Here is an 18,580-nt window from a genome sequence, read left to right on the forward strand (position 1 = left end):
GTCCAAATTACCTAACAGCTAGCTTCCTGACACTAATACTCAAGACAATACACAGGTACACAACAAGACAATACACAGGTACTTACAGACCTACGTGCACTCGCAGAACAGTCGCAGACCTACGTGCACTCGCAGACCTACATGCACTCGCTGACCACTCGCAGACCTACGTGCACTCGCAAACCACTCGCAGACCTACGTGCACTCGCAATACACAAGTATACAGTACACAATACACAAGTACTAACGATCCACACACACTACTCAGACAACAGATATAAGGCTACTGTTTATATTTCCTCTTTTATATTGTTCGGATGGTACGTCACACGTAAAATTGTATATATTATCTGCTATTTATATGCCCTTGTGTGAAATGCCATTTGCCTATGTATATTCATTGTTGTTTATTTCATGTGGTACGCCACGTGTCTTGTTATATTTCTTCTATTCCTGTTTCCCCACCCATCCCAGTTTTTGCCAGGACATTTGCCCTCAGGCTTGACAGTTCAAATTATTTTTCTGCAAACTCAGAGACATAGTTTTCCTAGGCAGGGGGAGGATGTAGCACCCTCATGTTTAGGCAGGGTTGCTATCAAATTAGTTGCCAGGTGATAGTTGCCTTGGCCAATTGTTAGGAGATCAATTGATTCCTCTCTAAATCTGAACTTGTTGCACCCTTTCTCTTCTGTCACTGGGTGGCACTGTGCTAGTGACATTAGATAAGACAGAGGCTTTGCAAGCTCAGACATGAATGGATGGGGTGTCTCAGCCAATGGGAAGGGATGTTCTTTGGTCCCTTGGCCTACTGGAAGAGCCTATTTATTTGGGTGGAGTCAGGTGATCGGGGTTCTGCGCCACCCAGATGGCTGTCTGGGTGGACATGTGACGTGCTGCCTCAGACTGCTAGGCTGGAAGCCTGAGGCCTATCCCGGGGACGTTTAGCTGCTAGGCTGCCTGAGGGCCCTTCCAGGAGCGGGAGAGCAACGTAGGTTTGGGACTACTGGCTTGCAGTCCAACCAGAAGTAGTGGTTCCACCAGACAGGGAACTAGCTGTGGTTGAAGGTAGAAGGGGAAGATGTCGCCACTAAGGGGCCATCCACCTTGTTACCGGAGACCACTGTGAGTAAGCTGAAGCCAGTACCAGAGAAGTCTTCTCACCAGCTGGGGACGGTGAAGAAATGGGAAAACTTCAGTGAATGCCAAGACAGGGACCCAGTGGGACAGCAGAGGTGACGCTTGCTTGCATGTCAGTGGGTGCTGAGCCAGGGACCTAGCAGGTCGGCAGGGGTGACGCTTGAGAAGTATCTGTGAATACCAAGCCAGGGACCCAGCAGGGAAGTGGGGTTGATGCTTCAGGAAGATACTGAGCACTAAAGTGAAAGAGCGCAGGGGATCCAGTGGCTATTGGATTCAAAGTCTAGTGAAAGACTGGGAGTTCACTGAGTAAAGGCCCACAGTGAGTGACTGTGGAGTAAGAGGAGAACTGTTTTGTTGCCAATAATTGAGATTGTTGCCATAAGAGACAGCGACCCTACCTATACAGAAGTAATGTCCGGCTGGAGGCCTTCACCTGTATAGCTGTCTTCCTATAGAAGTCTCGGAGTCTGCCAATTATCATTGCATCTACTTAAGGGTGTCCTGGCTCTAACCCCCTCTCCCACAGTTCTGTTCAAGAGACAATAAATCTCTTTGCATTCAAAAAGTGTCTGGCGTCCACCTTTTCATCTTGCAATACACCCACCAAGCCTTGTAACCCACTCTACACAGAAGCATGTCAGCTCTCCCTGACCCTGGAGATCACCATTAGGGCCTCTAGAGGTATCGGACCTTTCTACATATATGTTTGTAGTGACAGTTATTATTTCAGGCTTGTGATTGTGATTTTAAATGCCCATTTCCTGTTATTGCTGAAAATACAAAGTAATAGACATTATGGCAAATAATAACGTTCATGACCCAGGTTACCGATTTATAAATGACAAGCTTCACAGAACATCATTACAAAAGTTTCAAACTGCGTCTGCATTTTACATTCCTATACAGTAAATGTTGCAGCGTCTTGTCTTAAAGTCCTGAAGCAAGCAAAGCATAAAAGTACATTTAGAACCTGTGTTGATGGGCTTTTGTTTGCGTCATGCAGCCTCTGCATTCCCATACAAGTTTATGGGAAAGTTTGAAGCAGGTCAAATGCAGATCAGAAAGAGGTTAACTGTAGGGCAAATGCACCTGCTTTCTCTAGTCAAAAAAATCAAGCTGTACTGTACTTAAAATTTCTATGTTTTTCAAACATATATTGTACAATATTCCTACAAGAGAGTCTAACTACACACAGCACAAAAACAGTTATGAAGAATAGTACAACACTGTAAATTAAAGGGAGTAACTGTGATGTTTGGACCCCTTGATGTCTTAGCTTTGAGAACAGTTCTCAGAAGGCCCTGTAGCCACACCCTTACCGATCACTTAAAAGTGAAACTAACTAAGCTACAAATTTATTTTTAACTACTTGACTAGGTAACATGCCCAAGTGTGTTATAATAACATACAGTACCTCACAAAAGTGAGTACACCCTTCATAGTTTTGTAAATATTTTATTATATCTCTTCATGTGACAACACTGAAGAAATTATACTTTGCTACAATGTAAAGTAGTGAGTGTACAACTTGTATAACAGTGTAAATTTGCTGTCCCCTCAAAATAACTCAACACACAGCCATTAATGTCTAAACCGCTGGCAACAAAAGTGAGTACACCCCTAAGTGAAAATGTTCAAATTGGGCCCAAAGTGTCAATATTTTGTGTGGCCACCATTATTTTCCAGCACTGCCTTAAAGGGTTTGTAAACCCTTGTGTTTTTTCACCTTAATGCATCCTTAATGCACCTGACCCCCCTCGATCCCTCGGCGGAGACGCGCTGGACCTCTCTGCCTGGGGTTCACAGCTCTTGATTGGATAGATTGATAGCAGCGCAGCCATTGACTCCCGCTGCTGTCAATCAAATCCAAAGGCGCGGGTGTCGGGAGTCCTACATTCTGCATCTATGGACGCAAATGCTGGACTCGAGAGCGCGCCCACAAGGTTACCCACTGGGAGAGCACTTCTCCTAGGGGGTTATACTATGCGGGAAGGAGCTGGGGAACCCAGAAGAGGATGATCAGGGCCACACTGTGCAGAACGAACTGCACAGTGGAGGTTAGTATGACATGTTTGTTATTTAATACAAAAAACAAAAACAAAGCTTTACAATTACTTTAACCCTCTTGGGCATGGAGTTCACCAGAGCTTCACAGGTTGCCACTGGAGTCCTCTTCCACTCCTCCATGACGACATCAGAGAGCTGGTGGATGTTAGAGACCTTGTGCTCCTCCACCTTCCATTTGAGGATTCCCCACAGATGCTCAATAGGGTATAGGTCTGGAGACATGCTTGGCCAGTCCATCACCTTTACCCTCAGCTTCTTTAGCAAGGCAGTGGTTGTCTTGGAGATGTGTTTGGGGTCATTATCATGTTGGAATACTACCCTGCGGCCCAGTCTCCGAAGGAAGGGGATCATGCTCTACTTCAGTATGTCACAGTACATGATGACATTCATGGTTCCCTGAATGAACTGTAGCTCCCCAGTGCTGGCAGCACTCATGCAGCCCTAGACCATGACACTCCCACCACCATGCTTGACTGTAGGCAAGACACACTTGTCTTTGTACTCCTCACCTGGTTGCCGCCACACATGCTTGACAACATCTGAACCAATTAAGTTTATCTTGGTCTCATCAGACCACAGGACATGGTTCCAATAATCCATGTCCTTAGTCTGCTTGTCTTTAGCAAAATGTTTGCAGGCTTTCTTGTGCATCATCTGTAGAAGAGGCTTCCTTCTGGAGCGACAGCCATGCGAACCAATTTGACGCACTGCGCGGCATATGGTTTGAGCACTGACAGGCTGACCCCTTCAACCTCTGCAGCAATGCTGGCAGCACTGATATGTCTATTTTCCAAAGACAACCTCTGGATATGACGCTGAGCACGTGCACTTAACTGTTTTGGTTGACCATGGCGAGGCCTGTTCTGAGTGAAACGTGTCCTTTTAAACCACATTATGGCCTTGGTCACCATGCTGCAGCTCAGTTTCAGGGTCTAGGCAATCTTCTTATAGCCTAGGCCATCTTTATGTAGAGCAAAAATTCTGTTTTTCAGATCCTCAGAGAGTTCTTTGCCATGAGGTGCCATGTTGAACTTCCAGTGACCAGTATGAGAGAGTGAGAGCGATAACACCAAATTTAACACACCTGCTCCCCATTTACACCTGAGACCTTGTAACACTAACGAGTCAAATGGCACCAGGGGAGGTAAAATGGTAATTGGGCCCAGTTTGGACATTTTCACTTAGGGGTGTACTCACTTTTGTTGTCAGCGGTTTAGGCATTATTGGCTGTGTGTTGAGTTATTTTGAGGGGTATAGGTTATACAAGCTGTAAACTCACTACTTTACATTGTAGCAAAGTGTCATATCTTCAGTGTTGTCACATGAAAAGATATAATAAAATATTTACAAAAATGTGAGGGGTGTACACACTTTTGTGAGATACTGTATATCATATAAAAAGCACACTCACATATTATTTCTTTCAAACTACAAAAGGAAGCTATATTTATTTCTGTGGGTCAAGGAACCACAGGAGCGTGCCTCTTGCCTCATGTCAACCAAAAGATAAAGCGATTGCGCGCTACTAAGGCATGTCTGTGCAGACCACCTGAAAACACACAAAACATTTTCCCCTTAGAATGACAATGCACATTGTTGGATTGGTATGATCTTTTCCAGATCTGGGTCAAGGAAAAGCTCAATAAAGCAGTCTTGTTCGTAAAGAAAAAAATGGTTCACCTGTTTTGTATGCAGCTGACACTTCATCAAGGTTCAAGCTTGGCATAAATGCTTGATATTCATATAGTTTAAATTGTTAATATTTACAGTATATATTGCAAAATGTATCAAAAGCATGTCAAAGACTGCACATCATGTAACAAAAGTTAGATACAGTTTGCTTTAAACAAAAAAGATTTTCAGAAAGATTTTCTTGGCATAAGAAAACACAGAATATTTGACTTTGAGAAACATATTCAACAATATATATTTTTCTTGAACAAGTCTGGATGTCTGGTGTGTCACTGTGCTTTTAAAGCGGTAGTAAACTCTCTAATGCCGCGTACACACGAGCGTACTTTCCGGCAGACTTGGTCCGGCGGACTGGACTCTGTCAAACAATTCGATCGTGTGTGGGCTCCAGTGGACTTTTTTTTTCCAAAAGTCCGACGGACCTAGAAATAAAACATGTTTTAAATCTTTCCGACGGACTCGAGTCCGGTCGAAAAATCCGCTTGTCTGTATGCTAATCCGACAGACTAAAACCGACGCTAGGGCAGCTATTGGCTACTGGCTATCAACTTCCTTATTTTAGTCCGGTCGTACGTCATCATGTATGAATCCGTCGGACTTTGGTGTGATCGTGTGTAGGCAAGTCTGTTCGTTAGGAAAGTCCGTCGGAAGTCCGCCGAAAGTCAGTCTTATAGAGCGTCGGACCAGTCCGGTCAAAAAGTCCGCTCGTGTGTACGTGGCATAACAGATACCCAATTTAAACAACATTCTAATGTAAATATCGATTTTCAGTCAAATGGGCACTAAGAGTATGTCCAAAAATTGTTCTTACTGGTTTTTTTCTTTTATATTATAAACGCTCATCCTCGATATTAGCCACCGCCATAGGAACTGCGGTCTTCCGGGTTCTGTATTCTATTTTACTTCCGCCCACAGCTATTACTGTCCCTAATCCTGCGCATGCGCAGTAATACCTATATCCAAGGTGTCCACGATCCTCTTCACATTGCAGAAGTAAAATCAAGTCTCACGTGATGTCAGGGCTGACATAGACACTCAGAAATTACGCAGCCCCGGCATAGACCCTGCATTTTTCCGGCAGGGTCTCTGCTTGCCGGAAAAATGGGAAATAAGCCACATGTGCGGGTGACATCAGAAGTGCAAAAATATACAGGAAAGGCAAGCAGATAAGGAGACTTTCACATAGCGCAACTCGTTTTAAAACCTGCAATTGTCCATTTACATAAAAGTCGTCAGAATGGGTATAACCACTTTAATGAGGGTAGGTCAACCACCAAGGTATCATATTTGCAGAGGTGGGTAGGTGTAGCATTGTGGCTTCATATGTATTAGTTAAAGTATGCAACAAAGACCTCAGGTTTTGATCTAAATGTTGGAAATAGTTTTGTTTTTCTGTGCTGTCTAGCTGAATTGGGTGCTGAGGAAATGTCGTGATTCACTTCCTGAAGGGGGTTCAGTGGTACTTTTATACTTATATGCAATGGCACACTTAGGGAATGTGCAGGGGGACAGCAGCAGTTCAGGGTGAGGGGTCTGTACTGGGAAAGGCGAGGTTAGTACTAGGAGAAGGGGGTGTCTGTACTGAGGGGTCTGTACTGGGAAGGAGGAGGTTAATACTAGGAGAGGGGGGTGTCTGTACTGAGGAGTCTGTACTAAGGAGGAGGGGGGGTTGTTCTGTACTGAGAAGCTGTACCGGTGGGGTCTGTACTGAGAAGGGGTGTCTTTACAGAGGGGCCTGTACTGGGGGGGGGGGTCTGTATGAAGGGGCCTGTAATAAGGGGGGTGTCTGCACTGGTGGGCTGCGTAGCAGGGAGGTCAGTCAGTACTAAATGGTCTGTGCTGGAAAGGGTTATCTGTACTGAGAGGTCTGTACTGGGGAGGGGTGTCTGCACTAGGAAGAGGTGTCTCTAACAAGGGGTACTGAGGGGTGTGCTGGGAGGGGGGATTTAGGGATATTAGAGAAGATCTGTACTGTGGGGATATGGGCTTGGGAGTGGATTTGTACTGGTAAGAAAGGGGTAAATTTTGTACTCTGTAAAGTGACCTGTGTGTTACACACTCCTGACCCCTGGGTAATGCACTCCTGACCCCTGCGCTCTGTGCAATATGTACTACTAACCCCTGCGTTCTGTGCATTAGGCACTCCAGAGCTCTGCGCACTATAGAAACTGGTGAACCAGATGCTGGAACTGCTGTGAATAGCAACCAATCAGTGTCTATCTTCAGCTTGTTCCGTTAAGCTTTGAAAATGAAAGCTAAAAGCTGATTGGTTGCCACTCACAGCTGCTCCAGATTCTGGCTACTTCAGTTTTGATAAATTCCCCTCACTGTCTTTTATTTTTCATACTCCTAATACAGTGTACTCTGAACACTGGGCTTTATATGACATATTCACGACCACTACACTCTAAGTACATTAATCCTGAAGTAATTGGGCTGTGTGCAGCAAAGCATGTCTAATTGAACAGTTTCGTTTTTTTAAAATGAGCGTGTTGAGGTTTGTATGTGTCTGTTAGACGCTCATTTGTGGCACAGTCATTAACCCTTTTACTGCCACAGTTGTAAGACATGGTGGTGGCAGCCAGGGGTGTTACACACACTACCAAAGACTGCAGCTGTGGGAAGTACAGTGTGTATGCACTCCACCAGTTTAAAAGATGTCTTTAGAGAATCTATCACCCAAATATTATATCACATAGGAGACTCTTTGTCCCCTATAAGATATGAATAAAATTTGAATGAAAGTAAAAAAATGTATTAATAAATTTACACCGAAGCACTTAAAACCTCCCTCTAAACAATTCTGAGCACAACTCGCCCCCACCAGCACACACACAAACGTAAATGCACCCCCTGGGAGTGCCTTCATATGAAAATGTTGCTTGTAATACACGTAACATATCGCTGCACACGCCGGAATAACAGCAATAATTATAGGCCCATTATTCAACTCTAAATTGATGACCTGTAAGGGCTTTTAACGTGTTGCCAATGGAAAATATAGGGTACAGAAGTTCGTTATTATTTTGCAGGCATGTACAAATTTAAAGCTTGATGTGTTTGGTATCTACACTGAGCAAAATTATAAACGCAAAACTTTTGTGTTTGCCCCTATTTATCATGAGCTAAACGCAAAGATCTACAACTTTTTCTATGTACACAAAAGGCCTATTTCTCTCAAATATTGTAAACAAATCTGTCTAAATCTGTGTTAGTGAGCACTTCTCCTTTGCAGAGATAATACATCTGCCTCACAGGTGTGGCATATCAAGATTCTGATTATACAGCATGATTATTGCACAGGTGTGCCTTAGGCTGGCCACAATGAAAGGCCACTCTAAAAATGCACAGTTTTACTGTATTATGGGAGTCGGGGGGGGGGGGGGTCCGAAAACCATTCATATCTGGTGTGACCACCATTTGCCTCGCGCAGTGCAGCACATCTCCTTTGCATAGAATTGATCAGGTTGTTGATTGTGGCCTGTGGAATGTTGGTCCATTCCTCTTCAGTGGCTGTGCGAAGTTGCTGGATATTGGCAGGAACTGGAACATGCTGTCGTATACACCGATCCAGAGCAACCCAAACATGCTCAATGGGTGACATGTCCGGTGAGTATGCTGGCCATGCGAGAACTGGGATTTTCAGCTTCCAGGAATTGTGTACAGATCCTTGCAACATGGGGCCGTGCATTATCATGCTGCAACATGGGGTGATGGTTGTGGATGAATGGCACAACAATGGGGCTCAGCATCTTGTCACGGTATCTCTGTGCATTTAAAATGCCATCAATAAAATGCACCTGTGTTCGTTGTCCATAGCATACGCCTGCCCATACCATAACCCCACTGCCCCCATGGGTCACTCAATCCACAACCTTGACATCAGGAAACCGCTCACCCAGAAAACGTCATACACGTTGTCTGCCATCTACCCTGTACAGTGAAAACCGGGATCATCTGTGAAGAGAACACCTCTCCAAAGTGCCAGACGCCATCGAATGTGAGCATTTGCCCACTCAAGTCGGTTACGATGACGAACTGCAGTCAGTTCGAGACCCCAATGAGGACGATGAGCATGCAGATGAGCTTCACTGAGACGGTTTCTGATAGTTTGTGCAGAAATTCTTTGGTTATGCAAACCGATTGTTGCAGCAGCTGTCCGGGTTGCTGGTCTCAGATGATCTTGGAGGTGAAGATGCTGGATGTGGAGGTCCTGGGCTGGTGTGGTTACACGTGGTCTGCGGTTGTGAAGCCGGTTGGATGTACTTCCAAATTCTGTGAAACGCCTTTGGAGACGGCTTATGGTAGAGAAATAAACATTCAGTTCAAGGTCAATAGCTCTGGTGGACATTCCTGCAGTCAGCATGCCAATTGCATGCTTCTCAAAACTTGTGACATCTGTGGCACTGTGCTGTGTGATAAAACTGCACATTTTAGAGTGGCCTTTCATTGTGGCCAGCCTAAGGTACACCTGTGCAATAATCATGCTGTCTAATCAGCATCTGGATATGCCACACCTGTGAAGTGGATGGATTATCTCAGCAAAGGAGAAGTGCTCACTAACACAGATTTAGACAGATTTGTTTACAATATTTGAGAGAAATAGACCCTTTGTGTACATAGAAAAAGTCATAGATCTTTGCGTTCAGCTCATGATAAATAAGGGCAAACAAGTGTTGCGTTTATAATTTTGTTCGGTGTATTTACTCGACGCAACCTCGTCTTTTTTATATTTTTATTACTGATATTTTGTCAAAAAATTTGAAACTATATTGTGTTTTTGTATCCTAAAATTTACTTAAATGCATTTTTACTGAAATTTTGTGCTTGATAAATTTTCTAAACGTATGCAAAAAATGCAAATATGGCTCTGACAGTAAAAGGTTTAAACCATATTTTGTCCGGTTATTTAACCATGCCCTTTTAAACCCCTCATACTATCAATGCAATTTAGCCAGTTTGGCGCGGTGTACTGTGCGCGCTGTTTCAAGGGATGGGATGGAGGGGGTTTAAAAAATGATAGCCCCCAGGTGCCAGATATACTGGGTGTGCCTCTGCTTATATGTCACTAGCACTGCACAGTACAAGTTCCAAGTCCTTCCTTTGGCAGTCTGACCCTGGTCACTGTGATGTCAGCATTGTACATTGCCGTTCCATGTACATTTTCTTGAAACAAAGTGCATCTATTCCTTTTGCCCCTTTACCCTGACCCATTCACAGATGCATACTTAACTTATTTGTTTACATTCTGCCTTCACATGCGCATTACAGTCCCATAGACTTCTATTGGCCTTCACAGCCCCATTAAAGTCTACAGGGCTGTAATATGCTAGCGCAGCAGGTCAGTGAGACTCACAATACTGGAAGTAACCAAATACCAAGGGACACAGCCTTCAGCTCAAAGTCAGTATGCTTCTGTAGAAAGATAGGTTAAGTTAGGCCAGGGTAAAGGGACAAAAGGAATAAGAGGCCATCAGAAAAGGTGTTTGGGGCCTTCTTTTCTGAATTTGCATTCATGAAAATGCACCTGAAGTGATCATTACAGCCAAAATAAAAAATGAAAAGTTCTTGGACGTTGCATAATATATTCATGTGTTATAAAACATAAGAATGATGCTTTTAATGATAAGAAACATGCTTGGTATGAGGCTACTTACCAGGTAAAGTCTTCCTAAATTAACCTTTGTCTAAAAAGTATTAAACTGCCTTGTACCACAAAGCAAAATCTTGTTTCTCATGTTTTCCCTGTCTGCCTATGTTTTTACACAATAATTTATATTAACAGAAACACCTCTGGGTATGCAATAGATGCTATCTGAATAATGTATATAAAAATGCACAAGAAAATAATATTTGCAATTATTTTATTGAGCATTGGTGGGACATAATCTGCTTATATCTTAACATAAAAATGAAGAAACTTCCATTATCTATCAGTAGCTCATGTATGAATCCTACACAGATTTCTCAGCTTAAGTTTTAGTAATTTGGAGATAAATAGCATAATGGGATAATATAAAATAATGAGCATCCCTGGGGTTTAGTTCTTGGCTTCAGCTTTTTTGGTTGAGATTCAGTTCTCAGAGTTCCGAAATAGGGGTATGACACCTGCTAACCAGAAATCGATCATCCAAAACCTTACAGGAACCAATAGACGTAAATAGCTGCTGCTGTTTAGTAACTATTTCACATACAAAGATTGTTACAAAGTATTTCCTCTGACAGTAACTGTTCAGTATTGCTAAATTCTCTAGTGCCAATTAAACAGTGTTCCTCTTTGCCTCCAGGACTTCTGCAGAGCTTCTCCCATCATTTGGAAATTCCTACCTCAATCTTCCAGCTGTCACCACCTTTAGGCAATCCCTGAAAACTCATCTTTTTTAGGGAGGCCTATCACACTTCTGCCTAAAAACTGAACTTTTCATTATTCCATCAGCTCATCCATCTCACAGTTATTACCTCTGTACCACTTCCAGTGGCGACCCGTGCATTGTGGGTGCACGGCGCCGCCCCCCTGACACCCCCGCCGCCCTCCCTATTCATGTGCCCGGCCCCTTTCAGGACGCCGGACACATGAAATACTATGGCGGGGATAGGCGGGGGGTGTGTATTTTGAAGCACATGATTAGGGCCAGAGGCTCTAATAGGCTTCAAAATAGGGTGGGTTCGGGGTGCAGAGTACTGCGTCCCGATCCCACCCTGTTGTGTGGCATAGCGAATACATTTTTGCTATTTTCACACTAAAGTTCCTCCCTGCCAATCAGCAGGCAGGTCAGTGAGACCTGTCTCCCGATTGGCCAAAGCATTAGGTGATTCTATTGGATGCCTAACGCTTTGGCGGAAGAGGAGACACGGCGGAGGAAGCCTGAGGAGCCGAGCAGACACAAGAGCCGCAGCCGCCACTTCCCGCCCCTACAGAAGAGGAGGAGGAAGACCAGTCACTTGGTAAGTACCGCTGGACCCCTGGGGGGGGTTAGTGATGTGACAGCCGAGCCAGGGGATGCACCTGGCTGCATTTGATGGGCACAAGTAGCTGCATTTGATGGGCACAAGTGGTTGCATATACTGGGCACAAGTGGCTGCATATGATGGGCACAAGTGGCTGCATATACTGGGCACAAGTGGCTGCATTTGATGGGCGCAAATGGCTGCATATGATGGGCACAAGTGGCTGCATTTGATTGGCACAAGTGGCTGCATATGATGGGCACAAGTGGCTGCATTTGATGGGCACAAATGGCTGCATATACTGGGCACAAGTGGCTGCATATACTGGGCACAAGTGGCTGCATATGATGGGCACAAGTGGCTGCATTTGATTGGCACAAGTGGCTGCATATGATGGGCACAAGTGGCTGCAATTGATGGGCACAAGTGGCTGCATATGCTGGGCACAAGTAGCAGCATATGATGGGCACAAATGGCTGCATTTGATGGCCACAAGTGGCTGCATATGATGGGGTGCAGTGACTGCATATGATGGGCACAAGTGGCTGCATATGATGGGCACAAGTGGCTGCATATGATAGGCACAAGTGCCTGCATATGATGGGCACAAGTGGCTGCATTTGATTGGCACAAGTGGCTGCATTTGATTGGCACAAGTGGCTGCATATGATGGGCACAAGTGGCTGCAATTGATGGGCACAAGTGGCTGCATATACTGGGCACAAGTAGCAGCATATGATGGGCACAAATGGCTGCATTTGATGGCCACAAGTGGCTGCATATGATGGGGTGCAGTGACTGCATATGATGGGCACAAGTGGCTGCATATGATGGGCACAAGTGGCTGCATATGATGGGCACAGTGGCTGCATTTGATGAGCACAATGGCTGCATATGATGGGCACAAGTGGCTGCATATGATAGGCACAAGTGCCTGCATATGATGGGCTCACTTGGCTGCATATCATGGGCACAATGACTGCATATGCCCAGCACAGTGGCTGCGTTTGGTGGGCACAATGGCTGCAATTGATGGGCACAATGGCTGCATTTGATGAGTACAGTGGCTGCATTTGATGGGCACAGTGAGGCTGTAATTGATGGGGGGGTCAGTATTTTTCAGTTTGTTTGCGCCCCCCCCCCCCCCCCCAAAAAAAAATTTTTGAGCACCATCCGCCACTGTCCCCTTCCTATTAGATTGTAAGCTCTCACGAGCAGGGTCCTCTTGTATTGAATTGTACTGTAACTGTGCTGCCTTTCTTTATATTGTAAATTGCTGTTAAAACTGTTGTAGCTATATAAACCTGTATAACAGTATAATAAATACCTATGAACATAATTACTCTCATTATTTTATAATACTGATATTAATAAAGAGTATACTTACCCAGAAAGCATCTTTAAATGCCAGCTGTGTCACCTTGTTTGAAGTAAGACAATCCCAGCAGGCACAAATGGCTGCATTTGATGGCCACAAGTGGCTGCATATGATGGGGTGCAGTGACTGCATATGATGGGCACAAGTGGCTGCATATGACCGGCACAAGTGACTGCATATGATGGGCACAAGTGGCTGCATATGATGGGCACAAGTGGCTGCATATGATGGGCACAGTGGCTGCATTTGATGGGCACAATGGCTGCATATGATGGGCACAAGTGGCTGCATATGATGGGCACAAGTGGCTGCATATGATAGGCACAAGTGCCTGCATATGATGGGCTCACGTGGCTGCATATCATGGGCACAATGGCTACATATGATGGGCACAGTGGCTGCATATGCCCGGCACAGTGGCTGCATTTGATGGGCACAATGGCTGCATTTGATGGGCACAATGGCTGCATTTGATGAGTACAGTGGCTGCATTTGATGGGAACAGTGAGGCTGCAATTGATGGGGGGGGGGGGGGTTTCAGTATTTTTCAGTTTGTTTGCGCCCCCCCCCCCAAAAAAAAATTTTGAGCACCATCCGCCACTATCCCCTTCCTATTAGATTGTAAGCTCTCACGAGCAGGGTCCTCTTGTATTGAATTGTACTGTAACTGTGCTGCCTTTCTTTATATTGTAAATCGCTGTTAAAACTGTTGTAGCTATATAAACCTGTATAACAGTATAATAAATACCTATGAATATAATTACTCTCATTATTTTATAATACTGATATTAATAAAGAGTATACTTACCCAGAAAGCATCTTTAAATGCCAGCTGTGTCATCTTGTTGAAGTAAGACAATCCCAGCAGTTACTCCGTCTTTAGTCAACGAGCATGAACATAAAGCATATCACCAGGAGATGCAGCGAATTGAAGGAAAATTGAAGTACTCCAATTTGCAAAAAAATTAAAACTGCTCCAAGATCAGATTTTTTTAGCTGAGCTGCTGTTTCATAGACCGAAAGAAGAAGCTTGATGAAAGCACTAAATCTGGCAAGAAGGAAGGAATCTCTGTGGCTCAGTAACAGGTAGGGGCATTAGGACACCTGATTCCAGACAGTTAAAATGAAGACAAGAGTGGAGCTTGCAGAACAGTGAATATACTCTGCAGATTCCAGTTCTCTAAAACCTTATTACACAGCAGCACAGGAAGTTACGCTTCTGACAATCTTGCCTGCAGATGAGGAAGATCTTTTGTTGTTCTCGGAAACTATGCGAAGTAAAAAGCCACTGAGGCAAGGGCAAGAGAGATCCCCAAGCATCATGCACAGTACATTACTAAACAGGAACAAAAATAAACACAGTACACTAGAGAATCAAACAAAAAATAAATAAATTAAAAGCTCAAAGACAGTTGTACTTATGCAGAGATAAATCCACAGCAGTGAATACACTAATACAAAACATCTATCAACCTTACAAAAGCAATTTTGCAAACTAATAACCACTTCAGTGCATGTGGTCAATTATCCCACTATGGGTCTATTGATTTGCAAATACCGTCATTATTTATGTTACTAAAATATGTATTTTTTTTTTTATTTTTTGGGGGACTAACAAGGCTCTTTTTCTAATTTTTTATTTTACAAAGTACACATTTTTTCTGCCAGCGATTTTTTTTATGTTGCCACTAAAATTATGTTCCTGGTACATAACATCTAATTTTTTTAATTTTTATTTTTTTTTGCTCTGAATAAAGAGGCATGTTCCCTGAAACATGTCAGCTGGTACTATTATTCACTTGAACCAGTTCAACCTGAGTTCCATGATGGGCTTGCTTCTGGTTCCTGCACTTTATAGAACGCTATTATTTACACTGGCTTTGTGAGCATAGTTTGTACATTTTATCTTTTATTAAAGTGCTTGAGATAATGCACTAGACGTTTGCACCCTTTGTTTTTTTTTTTTTGTTGTTTGTGCAGTTACCAGATTCCTCAGTCTTGAGAGGGTTGCAACACCTGGGTTATCCCATCCATGCTGCATAGTGGTCATCATTACCAGAAGTACAGTGTATAGCTGCTTTGGGATCTCTTAGTGCTATGGTGTAAGGTTTCTACTTTCCCTATATCACCCACTTAGCACTGGTGCCATTCAGAGAATGCCTTGTATTTTTCTCACATGCAAAGCGTTCTCTGATTAGATGAGGTGGAGAGGCAGGATGATGATGTCACAATCACCTTTGCTGATCAGAGAATGCTTGCAAATGCAAAATGTTTTTTGAAATGGCACCCATGCTGAGCAAGCTACCCCCTGTGCTTACAATGCAGCAGGGTTATTCTGACTCCGATTGTTGTGAATCGATTTATCCCTTGTGACACCTCTATGCCTGGCCTGTATAAGATATACTTACTGAGGACAATCCTCATAAGATAGCTTGAACTCACCAAATACTGATTCTATCTACAAAGGTGCCTTTATTCTGAATATAAGGTTACAGCAGATGACAGGATACAACAGATGAATAGGTTGTGGTATTTATGCAGTCAAAAGATAATATTGTCTGTAGCTTACAATGCAGAATACATGTGACCTACTAAATGTGGCTTGTAGCTGCATCCATGACACAGGAAGTACAATAACAGGAAGAAGGGTGGAGCATTACATACAAAGGAAGTATGTCATAACATAAGGGAAAAACAACATGGGAAACAAGTGAATTACCACAAAAGGTCACTAGATGGCAGCATGTAAATTAAATATAAAACATCCATAGAAAATGGTTAAGGAACAATCTATATAAATTCTATGCCCCATTGGGGCAGCATACTCCCCATCTGGCATGGTAAATGTCACTATATACATCAGAACGGTAGTTATGCAACTGCAAATAACAAACAGTGCAATTTGCTAGATGTCAGGAAAGGTCCCCTCCGCTGGTAATATCGATAATTTGGCATGCAGTACTAAGGTCCACCAGCAGATGTCTCCTGGCAGTTTGGAGCTGTCAGAAGAGCTTTTCCCTGCTGGTATTTTGTCACCTTTGGGCTGCAGTACTGGCGTCCACCAGCGGAGGGATCCTGGCAGTATGGAGCAGGTATTACCCTCTGCAGACAGGTGTCACCTGACTTTAATTAGCAGCTGCAGTATAAATACCCGGCAGGTGCACACTCATCTTGCCTTGGTACTGTCCTTGACCTCTGACCGGCAGCCTGTATCTTGTTTACCTGATTCCTGAAACCTGATTCCTGTACCTGAGACCTGATTCCTGGAGCCTGTTCATCCTGTTCCCTTGCTCTGGACCCTGAGCGTTGTATCTGACCCGTCCCTCCTGTGATCCATCCATCCTCTCTTGTCCTGTTTGTTTCCCTTCCCCAGCTGCTGACCTCCTGTTGACGACCCTGGCCTGGCTCTGTTTATGATCTCGGTATTTCCCTTACTTGTATATATTTGTTCTGTTATTATTATTATTTGTGGGTTCTGTTCTGTATTGGTTGTGGTGCACTATGATATTGGAGGTGGTTTTGTTATATTTATTCATTTATCTTTAATAAATAATTTATATTTTCACTTATACACGTCTGGGTTTCCTCTGTTGTAGTCCACCCAGTTCTGGTCTTATCTGGTACATGACACTAGATGTCTTAAAGACCTGAAAGACATAAAAAGAACATGCATATAATGCAATAACAATAACTCTTAATTTAAGGCTTCAAGTTCTGTCAACTAAAGTTCAAGACACTTTCTTCTTGAATTTACAGGTAGGATCCAGCAGCGTAGGCAAACAAGTTCATTCTCCAAAGGGCAAGAGCAGAATAACTTCCGTGATAGGTCTGATGAAAATCTTTACACTTCCTTGTCTTGAAACCTTCCCCTCCACCTTACGTACCTTACCGTCATCACTAGGAACGCTCTTTACAATAAATCCCATGGGCCATTCAATTCTTCCAGCTTGCTGGTCCTTAAGCCGAACAAGATCTCCAACTTGTATGATAAGGTTCAGCCATTGCCATTTCCTGCGTCCTTGCAGAGTAGAAAGATATTCCATCTTCCAACGATTCCAGAAGCAGTTGGCGAGGTGTTGTACTTGCTTCCACTGGTCATAGCACAGATTTCCTGCTTTAAAGTTTCCAGGTGGAACAGGAACAGACCCAAGCTTCAGGGTAAGAAGAGTAGCTGGGGTAAGGATAGTTGTGGTCTCTGGATCTTTGGACACTGGAACAAGTGGTCTCGAATCGATTATGGCAGTTGCCTCTGCCAGGAAGTTGGTTAGAATCTCGTAAGTCTTGTGGAATTAAAGTCCATAAGCATAGAGTCCAATATTTTACGTGTGATGCCTATCATTCTCTCCCATGAGCCACCCATGTCTTGAGTTGGTCTAGAGTTAAGCTGTAACTCTCGACAGGCTCCAACAAAATTAGTTCCACAGTCAGATCTTAGTGTCTTGACTGGTCCTCTGATGGCTAGGAATCGTCTTAGAGCATTAATGAAGCTTGAGGCATCCATAGATTCTATTACTTCTAATTGTGTACTGCACTGCACGCACACTCAACAGCACTGCCCATCGTTTGCTATTTGCTTGGCCACCTCGAATTCTGCAGGCTGTTACCATCCATGGCCCAAAGACATTCAAACCAACATGAGTGAAAGGTGGGTCAGTACTTAACCTATCAGCTGGCAAATCTGACATTTGCTGTTGCTGCTGTTTCCCTCTCAGTTTGCGGCACTGAACACAGCTGTGCAGTGTAGCTGTGATCTGTCTTTTTGCTCCTATAATCCAAAGGCCTGCAGCCCTTATGGCACCCTCTGTGAAGTGTTTACCTTGGTGCTTAACCCCTTCATGGTAGTGCCGTATGAGCAAAGGGATGATGTGATGGCAAGCAGGTATAATGAGAGAATTCTGTTCTTGCTCATTCAACTCAATTAATGGATTCAGGTTGGCAATTGGACTGTTTTTTGCAATGTCCCTTTTGTCACGGATACATTTAATTTCTGAGCCAAAGACACTCTGTTGTACACTGCGTATTATGATCAGTTCACCTTCAGCAATGTCTTTTGCAGAAAGAAGCTTTTGGCACACGTGCCAACCTTGAGCCCGGGTTCACACCTATGCGAATTAGATGCGGCTTACACCGCATCTAATTCGCAGGACATTTTAAAATACATTCATATGAATGCATCTGGTTCACATATGTGCGTTGCATTCGCACTGCGCATTGCACAAAAAACGTGTGCGTTTTTTGGGCATTGCGGTGCGAACTACAAGCCTATTATCTCCTATGGGAACGCATCTGATTCGCAGATGCATTGCGTTCTGAACAAGGATTTTCTCTTTCTCCTCACTACACCTCCCCCTCTCC

At 43.8% G+C, this 18,580-nt stretch overlaps 1 protein-coding gene across 2 annotated transcripts in view; it reads right to left on the reverse strand.

Annotated features, from left to right (window-relative positions):
* PSTPIP1 (proline-serine-threonine phosphatase interacting protein 1) overlaps positions 1–14,436 on the reverse strand; it is a 114,041-nt gene extending 99,605 nt beyond the window's left edge. Inside the window, exon 1 of one of the 2 annotated variants that reach the window (XM_073619197.1) lies at positions 14,034–14,436. In XM_073619197.1, coding sequence (XP_073475298.1) covers positions 14,034–14,066 — 33 coding nt within the window. In that variant the 5' untranslated portion in view covers positions 14,067–14,436. Of the gene's footprint in view, positions 1–13,234; positions 13,373–14,033 lie in introns of those variants that run through there. The other variant, XM_073619196.1, reaches the window with a different exon arrangement.
* Between the last annotated feature and the right edge of the window lie 4,144 nt (positions 14,437–18,580).

The sequence above is a fragment of the Aquarana catesbeiana genome, linkage group LG03 (assembly GCF_042186555.1).
Source record: "Aquarana catesbeiana isolate 2022-GZ linkage group LG03, ASM4218655v1, whole genome shotgun sequence".
NCBI classification, from domain to species: domain Eukaryota; kingdom Metazoa; phylum Chordata; class Amphibia; order Anura; family Ranidae; genus Aquarana; species Aquarana catesbeiana.